At 40.5% G+C, this 13765-nt stretch overlaps 1 protein-coding gene across 6 annotated transcripts in view; it reads right to left on the bottom strand.

Annotated features, from left to right (window-relative positions):
• Nucleotides 1-13765, bottom strand: part of ube4b (ubiquitination factor E4B, UFD2 homolog (S. cerevisiae)) — an 80980-nt gene that overhangs the window by 31826 nt on the left and 35389 nt on the right. For 5 of the 6 annotated variants that reach the window (XR_015073578.1, XM_085967397.1, XM_085967398.1 and 2 more), the window contains 5 exons: nt 13326-13460; nt 10067-10202; nt 6852-6952; nt 4356-4470; nt 771-854 (listed from right to left, as the gene is read on the bottom strand). Coding sequence is in view for 5 of the 6 variants with exons in the window: in XM_085967397.1 (XP_085823523.1) it covers nt 771-854; nt 4356-4470; nt 6852-6952; nt 10067-10202; nt 13326-13460 (571 nt within the window). In the remaining variant the exon portion in view is untranslated. The remainder of the gene's footprint in view (nt 1-770; nt 855-4355; nt 4471-6851; nt 6953-10066; nt 10203-13325; nt 13461-13765) is intronic. The other variant, XM_085967402.1, reaches the window with a different exon arrangement.

Here is a 13765-nt window from a genome sequence, read left to right as displayed (position 1 = left end):
ACGTTTTAAAAGAGTGTCCTGGCCTCAACCACACTTCTTGGCAACGTGATGAGAAAGGTCCACTCCCACAACCCAGGGATTGAAGCAGAAACCAGTCAACTTTTAACCTAATGTTCTCGCTGTGGAGTTATACAGCTAACTCGCGGCTACTCAGATCAAAGTGGCGTGTAAAAGCAAGTGATGGCTTTGGCACACTATCAGCAAGAAAGCCAAATGCCTCTGCCCGAGAAACTCCATGGATGTCACTACTAGATGGCATCATTCGCAAAGGCTAATGCTCTGCATGCGCATAGAATATCAGGTCTCTGAATCCATCCCTTGTGGTTGCCTCTGCGGGCAACGTGCATGACACTAGAAATTTAGAAAATTAATTTCATTTGTGTTAGTTTGAGACTTGTACAGAGGGGTTTACACTAAACAAGAATATATTCCTCCTTCTAAAGATAGAATATCTGACATAATCTTGCACACGAGGATGAGGTGCTTAAACAAGAACACCTGATGATAAAGAATTCTGAGGGATAATACGTAAATTTTGTATCTAGCTATTTTGCATAATTATAAGTCCGGATAACAAAGTATTCACAACAGATCGAGCCTAAAGAAACTTTGTGCAACCAAATACAAGAGAAATTTAATTTGCAAAATATGAATCACACTCAGCACCGCCTTGAAAGAATTCATACAATGAGCTATGGACTCAAAAATAAATTGGTATCATGAATATTAGGTCTAGAACATAGGAAACATTACGTTTCCCCCCTTCTTACCACAAGTGGGTACTTGAAGTTATCACCATCCAAGGAGCATTCTTTCACAGCCACTGCTAGACCTTGTATAATTGGAACAAAGATCTGTTGAACAGAAGATAATGTCAAGCTCGGAATCTCATGCCAGAGTGAAACAATGTCAAGAAATTATCTTTCCAAGTACACAAAAACAGTCACATTTCATGGCAAAATTCCATCTAGAGACTATCCATACAATATATATGGAGTGGGAAATGCATACAAAAGTATATGGTGATGAGAGAGAAAGGTGTTACGTGCCAAATTATATATTATTTTCAATCGTCCAGGCAGTAGTTTAGCCAACACTTGCTAATGTTACGTCTGCTAATCTATAAATCAATAAAATATATTCAAATCGGTGTGCCATTCCCAACATCTTATGTCCAAAATTGCAATAGAGACTGCCTCCAGAAACTTAATTCACCTGAAATTGCAATCCAGAGATGATAGGAGATTAACTACTAAATAACTCAATGCATTGCTAATCCATTATTTACATTGCCCGCCCCATCAAAATCAGTACTGCCGTCACCTCCCAATGTCATTCATAATCACCCTGCAGTCTCTTCACTTTCCAGCGTACCTTTAAATTGGCAATCTTTTACACAGATTAAAATTTAAAATCTTGTACCAAAAAAACATAAAATAACTACAATGTAGTGAAATACTACTGCATGCTAATTTAAAATCCATAGCAAACACTATGCAGGATAGAAACATCAACTAAATAACCATTCCAATTTAGTGGGAGAGGAAAAGGGAAGAGAAATATACTGGCAATTCCTCTTAATTAAAAGTTGTTTAATTCAAATTATCTGATAATACAATTTTCAGCACTAAATTCCCACTTTGCTATGTTGTGTTGCTTAATTCAAACTGCTGGATAATTCAAGTTTTGAGTGCAAAGCACAAAGTTTATCAGGAGTACACTGCGCTGATTATACCTTTCTTTATATTACTAGAAAAGGGAACAGGGTAAAAAAAGGTTTTTGGCAAATCCTTGGAGTACATGAAACTAAAGAACAAAGAAACTTGTATTTGTCTAGTGTCTTTCATAACTTATGTATTGCTCTTCGAAAGAGCTGGTGCAGATTCGATGGACCGAATGGCATAAGAAACAGGAGCAGGAATAGGCCACTTGGCCTCTCGAGCCTGCTCCGCCATTCAATAAGATCATGGCTGATCTTGGGCTCAAAGCCACTTCCCTGCCCGCTCCCCATAACCCTTCACTCCCTTATCTTGCAAAGATTTGTCTATCTCCACCTTAAATGTATTTAATGACCCAGCCTCCACAGCTCTCTGGGGCAGAGAATTCCACAGATTTACAGCCCTCAGAGAAGAAGTTCCTCCTCAGCTCAGTTCTAAAAGGGCGACCCTTTATTCTGAGACGCTGCCCCCAAGTTCTAGATTTCCCCACGAGGGGAAACATCCTCTCTGCATCTACCCTGTCGAGCCCCTTCAGTATCTTATATATTTCGATAAGATCACCTCTCGTTCTTCTAAATTCCAATGAGTATAGGCCCAGCCTGCTCAACCTTTCCTCATAAGTCAACCCCCTCATCTCTGGAATTAATCTAGTGAATCGTCTCTGAACTACCTCCAATGCAAGTATATCCTTCCTTAAATAAGGAGACCAAAACTGTACACAGTACTCAAGGTATGGTCTCACCAATACCCTGTACAGTTGTAGCAGGACCTTCCTGCTTTTATACTCCAACCCCCTTGAAATAAAGGCCAACATTCCATTTGCCTTTTTGATTACTTGCTGTACCTGCATGCTAACTTTTTGTGTTTCATGCACAAGGACCCCCAGGTCCCTCTGAACTGTAGCATTTTGTAATCTCTCTCTATTTAAATAATAGTTTGCTTTTTTATTTTTGCTGCCAAAGTGGATAACCTCACACTTTCCCACATTATACTCCATCTGCCAAATGTTTGCCCACTCACCTAGCCGGTCTATATCCCTTTGCAGATTCTTTGAGTCCTCTGCACAACTTGCTTTCCCACCCATCTTTGTATCATCCGCAAACTTGGCTACATTACACTCGGTCCCTTCATCCAAGTCATTAATGTAGATTGTAAATAGTTAGGCCCCAGCACCGATCCTTGTGGCACCCCACTAGTTACCGTTTGCCAACCAGAAAATGACCCATTTATCCCAACTCTCTGCTTTCTGTTAGTTAGCCAATTCTCTATCCATGCTAATGTATTACCCCCAACTCCGTGAGCTCTTATCTTATGCATTAACCTTTTATGTGGCACCTTATCGAATGCCTTCTGGAAATCCAAATACACCACATCCACTGGCTCACCCTTGTCCACCCGGCTTGTTACATCCTCAAAGAACTCCAGCAAATTTGTTAAACATGATTTCCCTTCCCTAAAATCATGCTGACTCTGTTTGACTGCAGTATGTTTTTCTAAATGCCCTGCTACTGCTTCCTTAATAAAGGACTCCAGTATTTTCCCAATGACAGATGTTAGGCTAACTGGTCTATAGTTTCCTGCTTTCTGTCTCCCTCCTTTCTTAAATAGGGGTGTTACATTAGCAGTTTTCCAATCTGCTGGGACCTCTCCAGTGTCCAGGGAATTTTGGTATATTGGCCTCCTTCTGTACTGTACTATTCTATGGTTACCACAAGACATCCCAAAACATTTCACAACCAATGAAGTAGTTTTGAAGTGCAGGCAAGTGGGGCAACCAATTTCTGTACAGCAATATCCCACAACAGCAAATGAAATGAACGACCAGTTACTTGGTTTTCGTTACGTTGGTTGAGGAAGGAATGATGGCGAGGACACAAGGAAAACCTCCCTGCTCTTTCTGAATACTGCCACAGGATCTTTTACATCCACCCGAGAAGACAGGTAAGCTTTGATTCAAGGTTTCATCCAAAAGACAGCGCTCAGTCAGTACTAACCTTAGGAAGGATATATTGGCCTTGGAGGGAGCGCAGTGTAGGTTTACCAGAATGATACCTGGACTCCAAGGGTTAAATTACGAGGAGAGATTACACAAACCCGGGTTGTATTACCTGGAATTTAGAAGGTTAAGGGGTGAGTTCATCAAAGTTTTCAAGATATTAAGGGGAACTGATAGGGTAGATAGAAAGAAACTATTTCTGCTGGTTGGGGATTCTAAAAATTAGAGCCAGTCCTTTCAGGAGTGAAGTTAGGAAACACTTCTACACACAAAGGGTGGTAGAAGTTTAGAACTCTTCTGCAAACAGCAATTGATGCTAGATCAAGTGTTAATTTTAAATCCGAGATTGATAGATTTTTGTTAACCAAAGGTATTAAGTGATATGGGGCAAGAGCAGGTATATGGAATTAGGTCACAGATCAGACATGATCTCACTGAATAGCGGAATAGGCTCGAGGGACTAAATGGCCAACTCCTGATCCTATGTTCCTAGATGTAAGCCTAAACTATGTGCTCAAGTCTCTGGAGTGGGTCTTGAATCCACAGCCTTCTGACTCGGGTAAGATTGCCAGTGAGCCACGGCTAACATCTTTAATAAGACATGAATGAATGAATCCAGGAATATCTTCAAAACTTCTCACCTGTATGAATACCTCTGTGTCCTGATGAGTCATTCTAACTAGCTCTTGAATGAAGCCATAAGGAAGATTCCGACACAACATATACGGTACTAGCAATGACTGCTGCAATAAGGACCTGTGTGATAGAAATACATTTTTTTGCCTTATTAGCTTCGCTGTGGTAACCCAATTCCAAGATGAAGTCCACTCACTTCACTGAAAACTGAAGTGGCTGCCTAGCCATGACTGAGTCGATGCAGTTTTTGACCAAGAATTAGTCCAGAGACTTTTGATAATGACTGTTTAAAATGCGAATGACAGCCTGCAAGATATCAACAGACCATTGACATGTTGACCGTTCTACCATAAATTGTGCCATTGTGTCATAAAAGCTGTATTCATTTTACAGCCCCTGTAATCTTTAACTTCAGGAAAACATGAACATTTGCATTATTACATCTTACTGTTACATTCTACTTCACCCCCTCTGATGAGCAATTCCACCTTCAGAAGGGAAACAGTCTTTAAAACAGTGCTGTGATACCAGTTTGTCAGTGACTCTCTCAATCGGAGCATGCGAGGATGCCTTGCAGCAAAAAATATTACATACATTCGCACAAAGGGGAACAACCCAGAACCAAAAAGTTCCTCTTGGGTGTTTTTCTTGGGCTGATTATTTCTCCCTGTAGCTAATATTTTAAAAAGGGCACAGCAACCTTTTCTGGACTGCTTCTAGATCTTTGATTACAACTATTGTGCTGTACAGAATGCTGTCACTATCCCCATCCCATTGATCATCTAACTGTAAACAAATTAAATCGGTAACTGCATCCCATAGGAAGTGGGTTCAACCATCGATATTTCTGCCTTCTGAATGATGAGACATAAGTCCTACTCAATTTCCAGTGTGTAATATTACTGTTGAATAATTGTTAGCCCTCAAGAAAGGATGGAAGATGCAGGCTTCAGATTTATTGAACAAATATCAATACGGATCCATTAAGGTCCTCACACTTGACAGTGGAGATGAGAAAGGAGGGGCAGAGGGAAGGAGCTTGGAAGAAACATGTAGTAGCGGAGACGAAGAGTCTCAGATTGCCACTATCCTCCAGCATGAGTCTAGAGTAGTACAAAGATTTGTTCATGGAGGGGGAGGTGTAATATTGTCATGGTGACCAAGTCAGATTTGGTGTCGAACAACAAGGCTAATCGACCACTAGGTGCGTGAATCTGTGGCCCTCATGTGGCAAGGCCTTGGGTGTGGATGGGGAAGTCGATGTGCAGAGAGTTGAGTGAAGAAAGGCAGGCAGGGGGATCAGAGGGAACAATGGGCAATAGAATTTATACAAACAAAAATCAAAAAACTGTGGATGCTGGAAATCTGAAACAAAAACGCTGGAAACACTGCAGCAACTGTGGAGAGAAGTGCCCAGTTAAGTTTATGGTGCAGATTTTTCTTCAAAAGTCATGGAATTTATGTGAAGGTTGAAGTAACTAAAGAGTCACTCGGTGCAAAGGCAGGAGAGGGGAAATCCAAGTAAAAGGTCAGTATGGGACATCTTGTTTGGCAATCATCAAGACATTTTTTCTGTCGACCAGAACTAACAAATTTTAGCTGTTCTATATAGGTCAAAGACATTTCATATATATTGTTGATAAGAAAATCAACCTTTATTAATGTGTTTGAAAATCTTGTAGAACCACCAGTAGAGAGACACAACAGCAGCACACAGTGAAATACATTTTAGTCCCATTTTGCAATATGAGATTTAAAACCTGCAGCACAACAGGATAAAGAACTTTTATTGTTCATATTCCAGTTGATTTATCTTTTCCGTCAGTGTAATATGTATTTAAAGTAAAAGCAGTAACCTATAGAATCAGCTGTTATACAAGATTCCACAAACCAAGTTACATCCAATGAAACTATAATTAGTTTGGAATCACCGTCAAAGTCCTACAACCATCAAGGGTATAAGAAAATCAATACACGCGACTCCAGAAGAAGAAACAGGATGTTGATTAGAAGCCAATTGACGTTTTAAAACAAATATGTTATTCCCCAGTCTAAGATGGGAGAGCAACCAATAGCAAATTGGTCCCACTAAATATTGGCTTCAGGTTTGTTCCGAGTTGTGTACACAGGATGGATGACACCTTCCCTTCTCCAACGGCGAGACTAGCAACCCAGCCTCTTCTGTTCATAGCTCAGGCTGAGGTACATTAAGTATAGTTGGGATTTGAACCAGTGATTACAGCAGTTGAAAGCAAGCAAGTTTACTGCTGTTCTCCAAAAGTTTTTAAATGGCACTTTGTTATCGTGAAAGCTTTAAAAGTAAAATCAGGAATGCTAACAAAAAAATCAGTAATGGCTCAAGATAAAATAGATAACCAGGGAAGTTTTGATTTTGTGTCTAGGCAACCAAAGAAGCATCCCATGTTCCCCAAATACCTTGATGTAATCATTGCATCAGTAAGCAAACTGAAGTACACTTACATTTTGACGGAGAAACTAACCTCGGCTGCGTGAGGGCCCCCTGCAATACAAGCGCAGCATGGGAAATACACTGGGATCGGATGTTGCTGAGCAGCTGACTAACAGATGGTTGACTGCACATCTGAAAATATTTGAGAAATTTTTGGTTACATTCGGCAGTCATTCAAGCACAAAAACATTTCAGCAAAGGTAGCATAAAATATACTCCAAAGGTGACACTTTCAGAGATACAAGACCCCCAACTAGAGTTATACTCAAGCCCCCTACCCCCACCAAAATCACAAACAGCATGCCAATCATCCCTCGTTATTTCCTTCATTTATCCCGTCAGCATATTTACTAAGCAGCTAATTTCTCAGAAGTGTCAGTCAGTGACACTCAGTATCATGTGGTGAGGCAGGTTAGTTTGTATTTTCTTTGAAAGAAGAAAAAAATAACTCTTCCTTTACATCCCTAAACATCATGGGGCATTGTGCAACTACACTGCGTTTCTTTCCCAAAATCAAGTGGCGACAAGCTGGACACAGTCAACATGTTTACTGATTTGAAATATATTTTTAGTCACCAGTTGCCACGTGAAGTCACTTGCAGTGTTCCAACACTTCAAATATCAGCTGCCACCATGGTTGTGTTGAAACAGGAGAAAAAGGCTTGCAAGTATCATAGTCACATTTAACTATAACCAGACGGTCCACTCAAATATAATTTTTTTAAAAATTTTAAACTGACTTTTCCTGACTTTAGGAGTTCTGGCAGGTTTACCAGCGGGTGTTTGCTGCCTGTCAGACCCATGCACCAAAACTGGCAGTGTTGGCATAGGTCTTAGTACAGGAAACTCTTTGGTATCCGGCACCGACGAGACCGGGATGGTGCCGGTTGATTAAAAATTCCGGATGACGGAGCGGGTTATCTACTGAGGCTATTTTTAACAAAAATAAAAAATCAAGAAATGTGCAGTATACAGTAGTTGGGTACTCACCTACAGAATGTTGTGTTAAATGGATGGTGGAAGATGCTTGATTAAGTACAGTACTGCTAGTTGAGGGTAATCCATAACTCTATAATTACTTAGCAGTAATACAAAACTTATACAGTAAACTGAAAAATGGCAGATCAGAAGAGACTACTGGCAGCACGGGAGAGTCAGACTCCTGTTACAGGGGTTTTGAGGTGTTTGGACTTCCGACAGCGCCAAGAAGCCGAGTAGTGGCAGTTTGGCGAACTACCCCCACTGACTAACTCGGCCACCGCGGGAGACTTGGACTCGGCAACATTGCCGGTTATTGAGGTGTTGTTTTCGCAGTATGAATTTTACTGGTTAAGAGAATTCCAGATATTTAGGTGCCATTTAAACGAGAGTTTCCTGTACAATATAAAAACACCTTCAATTAACAAATTGAGATGCGTCTCCTGGCCCCTCTCTAAATATCTCTAAGTACCCGGTAACTCAGTTCCCAAATGTTGTTCGATCTGCAGGTTGGGTTTACTTTACTAGATTGATTCCTGGGATGAGGGGGCTGTCCCATGAGGAGAGATTGTGTAGATTGGGCCGATACGCTCTAGAGTTTAGAAGAATGAGAGGTGATCTCATTGAAACATACAAGATTCTGAGGGGGATTGACAGGGTAGATGCTGAGAGGTTGATTCCCCCTGGCTGGAGAGTCTAGAACTAGGGGGCATAGTCTCAGGATAAGGGGTCGGCCATTTAAGACTGATGAGGAATTTCTTCACTGAGGGTTGTGAATCTTTGGAATTCTCTGCCCCAAAGGGCTGTGGATGCTGAGTCGTTGAGTCTATTCAAGGCTGAGATCGATAGATTTTTGGGCTCGAGGGGAATCAAGGGATATGGGGATCGGGCAGGAAAATGGAGTTGAGGTTGAAGATCAGCCATGATCTTATTGAATGGCGGAGCAGGCTCAAGGGGCCGAATGGCCTACTCCCTGATTCTTATGTTACTTCTTCAATAGCCCTAAAAATAGGCCAAAGGATCAATCACCCTCCCCTGTAGGTGGCCAAGGGGAGGCAATTAAAAAGAGACAGACTAAAATGGACATGTGACTGGAGTACCTTTGTTAATTAGACCAGCTGATCTGAACAAATGGATAGATGTTGATCAACACACCAGCCAACTGGGAGAGCAATGCACAAGTTTGTTTGAAATCTTAAGTTGCTTTGCAATTTATATTTGCACATTTTAGAAATAATCTAAACTTAAAATATTACTGGAAAACCATGCGTCAATTTAATAGGCAGCAGCTTCAATTTCAGTCAACATTTCCACCATCAGCTGTTCACCAGCTCACTTCTCTCCATCCCCTGCCACATGCATCTTGTCCATGGTTCCAGTCATCAAAATATTAACATATTAAAAGTACCACATCAACCCAACTGATTTTGCAGCTTTACTGATTTCACTTAAACGGCTTTCATGTTATGCGAGACCTGTGTTAGCACTACCAGTTCCAGTTGCACTGGTTTTACCAAGCTGGCTGCAAAAAAACCAAAAAAAGGTAAATCTACGATGACTGGGATTACCTGCTTTTTGTCAGGTCTGTCCTGGTGAATCTTAGTGACTCCAACAGGTGTACTTTTGGGCTGCAGCCAGCTTTGCGAGACTCGTGCGTTAGTAACTGGTGATGCTAGCATGGGTGTCACACAACATAAAAGCTGCTTTACTAGAGAACACAGTTAAACTTAACAAGCCTCGACTCCCCCCAGCAGTGGAGAGATGAGAAAACTCCCATCAAAAGCAACTGAGGCTTAGTTGATGGCTCCTCCAAAAAGGAGCTGCATAAATATCGAGTTGGGAAACAGGACTAGAGGTTAAAAGCAAAGGTGATCAAATGCTGCACACAATAGCCCACAAATGGTTCTCAGTTTCTTAGGGGAAGGGGTTAAAAAAACAAAACCAAAGTGTTCTTGTCTGTGGAGGACAGGTGAGGATTGAATAGTGGAGATGAAAGTACAGCTGAAGATTTGGAATTCTCTCAATTACCTCTGCGTTTGTATGTAAACAACTTTTTCCTCAGGAGATTACAGTTGGGATGGAGTCCATTATAGGATAGATTCTGTGAAAGGAGTAGGCTTGATGTGCTAAAAGCCTTTCCTCATTTCATGCTTTACATTGTGATCAAAACGACACCAAGGATTGGTACTAGTTGGGTACCCAGACAGTGATTTTTTTGTAATTTTAGCTAGACTGATTAAAAAAATAAAAGCTGTTTTAATAGTTTACCTTTGGAGCTTTTCTCTCTTCTATTCCAACTCTGTCAAAGCACTCTATGAGGTAGTTCAACATCTCCGTCTCCTTACATGCTTCAATTGTAAAACGATCGCTGCCAGACTCGGAGCAAGCACCAATTGTACCCAGACTGCGATGGGGGGAGTGGGGAAAAAAAAAATTAAAAATCAAGCATTTCTAAGTAGTGTGTACGATGGTAGCGGTGGTGGCGAGAGCATTCCATGCCTTGTATATAAGGTATGGATTATACTATGCAGAGTTATGTTGAATCTATGGCTCCCTGCAGTATTTCAATGTTGCACTTTGTGCAGATAAGTAAATACAAAATAAATTGCAATGTACAGGAAACTTTCTGGTATCCGGCACTGACTGGACCGAGCTGGTGCCGTTAGATCAAAACTGCCGCATAAACCAGCGGCAATGTTAAAACATACAGAGCTTTTCAGCTCCGTGAGAATCAACAAACCCTGTTGCTTAGCAACAGCTTCGAAACAGTCGGCTGCAACTGCAAGCGTCTCTAGCTGAAGCTGTTGCTTAGCTACAGACCTTGCAGAGCCTGACTGGGGGAAAAAAAGCAACGAGAAGTAAAAAAACTTATAGAAAATGGCTCCTGAATTTTGCCGGTAGATAGAGCTTTCCGGGCTTTTAACCTCCGGTTAAACGAAAGTTTCCTGTACATGCCATTACCAAAATGATGGTCATTAGTGTCTTGAATAGGCTACGCTCGAGCAACTGGCCGTGTTATGAAACGCCAATCCATATGCTAAGCAATTGTTGCCATTCAGCAAGGAAGGCAAAGGCAACTAAAGTGAGACAGTCTGAAGCCTAGTTAGCGAAGATATAACACACTTGGATTTTCTTAAAACAGGTTTATTCATCCTGGGAAGAGACAGCAAAGATGTGTTCCCACCATTCTCAGTCAATACACACTTCCTGTCTAGCAATCCACATTAGGAGCATCGGTGTAAGCTGTATTATCACTTGGTTGTCATGTAGAGAAAGGAAAGAGGGAAAAAAGCAGAATGGGAAAGGGGAAAACAGAAAAGCAAGAGAAAAAGCTTTAAAATTGGATTTTAGCTTCTTTGGTAAAAAAAATAAAGTAACTTAACAGACACCTCCTGATCAGATGAAAAACACTTCACAAGCCAGTCAAATTGTTTCATCAGAGGGAGGTCACATGAACATACACGTGCCTAGCAGTGAGGCTTCCTGTAACATTAATTGCACAATTTGCTTGAAGGAATCAAGTTAGTGAACATGCATGCATCCATGTGTATTATATTAAAAAGACCAAACTTTTCAATGCATGCTATCCAAAAGGCACAACAGTATCTAAAGAAAGAAGTTTGACAGACTATATATAAAACAAATAGGTCGTGACCAACAGAAACATGGCAGATGACAGCTGACTTCTCGTCCAAACTCATCAGTTGTCTGTAATACTGGTGCCAGCACTTTAAAAAACAAAATGATTTACTTTGCAGTATCATGTAGTTAACTGATCAGCATAAAACAAGACTGAGCACATCGAGTCTAAAACAAGCTTGAACATTAAGTTACGTAGCCATTCATTTTAAATTCTGAATTAAGATGCTGCTCAGAGACTAGGCAGCAATGTGCCTGAACCTCAGAAAAACAAAATGCCATCTCCTAGATCAGAATATCATGGACTCTCCAAGTTGGTCAATTATTGCAAAATTAGGAGTTTTGTCCTGTAAACTCATGCCTGGCTCAAACTTGCTACATGCAGGATCCTTACAGCTGAGAAAGAGCAGCCTATCAGCCTTGCTGGCTTTAAACCCAAGTCCAGAGGTGAAAGGACATTATTAGAATACACTGCAGTCAGTCCTAGTGGATTACATTAGGTCGCATCTTGGTTCAAGAAGAGTGTTATTTTCATCACCACTAGTGGACTGTAATGGACGTAGCTCGTTTACAGCTCGCAGCAGCAGAGAGCACGAATGCAGCAAAAACTTCGTAATGCCATTTCCAGAATTTTATTCCTCTAATGTTCTTCTCCATCGACATAACGGATTATCCACAGATTACCCCCAAAACAAAAGGAAAAGCAAGCAATCTACTCTAAAGCTCTCTATTTAGATTGCTTTGTAAACAGCTACTGAAAAACTCATAAGACCAGCCTTTGAAGATTGGCACATTGATTTCTGCTTTCCATATTATAACATTACTTCCACTAAATCTAGCTGAAATTGGGAAATGATCTCAAATGAAATCATGGGTGTCCCATTACATACAAGGAACTCATTAGGATACATAAATCCTGCCACATCTTCCCAAATTCAAACAAGATGACAGGAGTACAAATCAAAACATTTTCAGCTTTCTTCTCATTTATCCAAAGAAAGTGCCCTGTGCACAGGAGTACTTCCCAATTTTGTTACCAAGGAAATACAATGATTTAAACATGCAGTCTGAAAACATTTCATTAGCAATCTGTTTTACCAACTTTTTAAACCACAACATATTTCAACGAAGTGTAGTTATAGTGAACTAAGTATATTCAACATTCAATACCTCCGGGTTTTAAGCTTTTAGAAAGCTATCTGATACCAGCAATTAATTGTATTCATAGCTTTATAAAAAGGTATTAGTGATCAATTTAGAAACTACAATTTATCTGTTTCACGGCCTACAACAGGTGAAACCAAATGGTGATGTCATTCATATCTGCGGTTGCAGATTTGAGTCTCCATTACTGCAATAGTCCAATTTGCTTAGATGTGACGAGCATTATATTTGTTTTCAAGGGCAAAATACCAGCACAGTACACTACAGCACCAATGTGCAGCATCACGAATGATGAGTCATAGGGTTGCAATCATAATCCACACCATTGAGCACTCAAAGACAAATGTAGGGTGTGTCATTAGGGACTGCGCTTGCACACTTTCTTGCATCCGGTTTGAAGCCTAAGAATGGAGGATGGATTTTTTTTTAAGTTTAATAACAAATATGTATAGATTTTGGCTACACCATATCAACAGGGTAGGATTCACTCGCCCAGTTATCCATCTCCTGGCACAGCATTTACAGCGCACCCTAAAAGCTCTAAACTGAAACAAAGCAGTGTACAGAGGAGCTCCTACCAAGGAGCAAAGTGAAAGAGAGAATGTGCAATAAGAAATGAAGAAAGGAGACTAGGTAGCTATAAAAATCACACTGTTAGTTGCACTTTCAAATGCTTAACCCATGCCCGTTATAATAAAAGCTGCCAGCCTTGTACAACCGATACCTGGAACCAAACTGGACACTAGACAAATCAACATCATCTTCCTCATCATCATCATCATCGTCATCATCATCACTGCTGTCCTCGGGTAAATCAGAAAGAGCGAAGAGGAGAAGGGAAAAGGGGTTGTTGTAGATACTACCAGAGGAAAGATTTAGAGATTTAGCAGAAAAACCAAGACAGGAAAAAAAAAGACATTGAATCAAAACAAGAAGTTTGATGAATTTGTTTTCTCTTGATGTATTGCGCTTAAATGTAATGTACTTAAATAAAAAAGTTTTTAAACAATTGAGTCCTATAATAAAGTTCAAGAACAAGCTGTGCAATTCATTACTATTGAACTATACAAGCTGTAGCTTTCACAAGTGCTGTCGAGGTCCTGATCTACGCTCTGTAATGTTGTTCTATAACCAAAAGCCAACCGATCATAACTAACACATTTA

This window comes from Somniosus microcephalus, chromosome 25 (assembly GCF_052327205.1).
Source record: "Somniosus microcephalus isolate GS21.2 chromosome 25, FLI_Smic_1.0, whole genome shotgun sequence".
In the NCBI taxonomy this organism is placed as follows: domain Eukaryota; kingdom Metazoa; phylum Chordata; class Chondrichthyes; order Squaliformes; family Somniosidae; genus Somniosus; species Somniosus microcephalus.
Note: the sequence above shows the minus strand (reverse complement) of the source record. Positions and strands in the feature narration are given on the sequence as shown.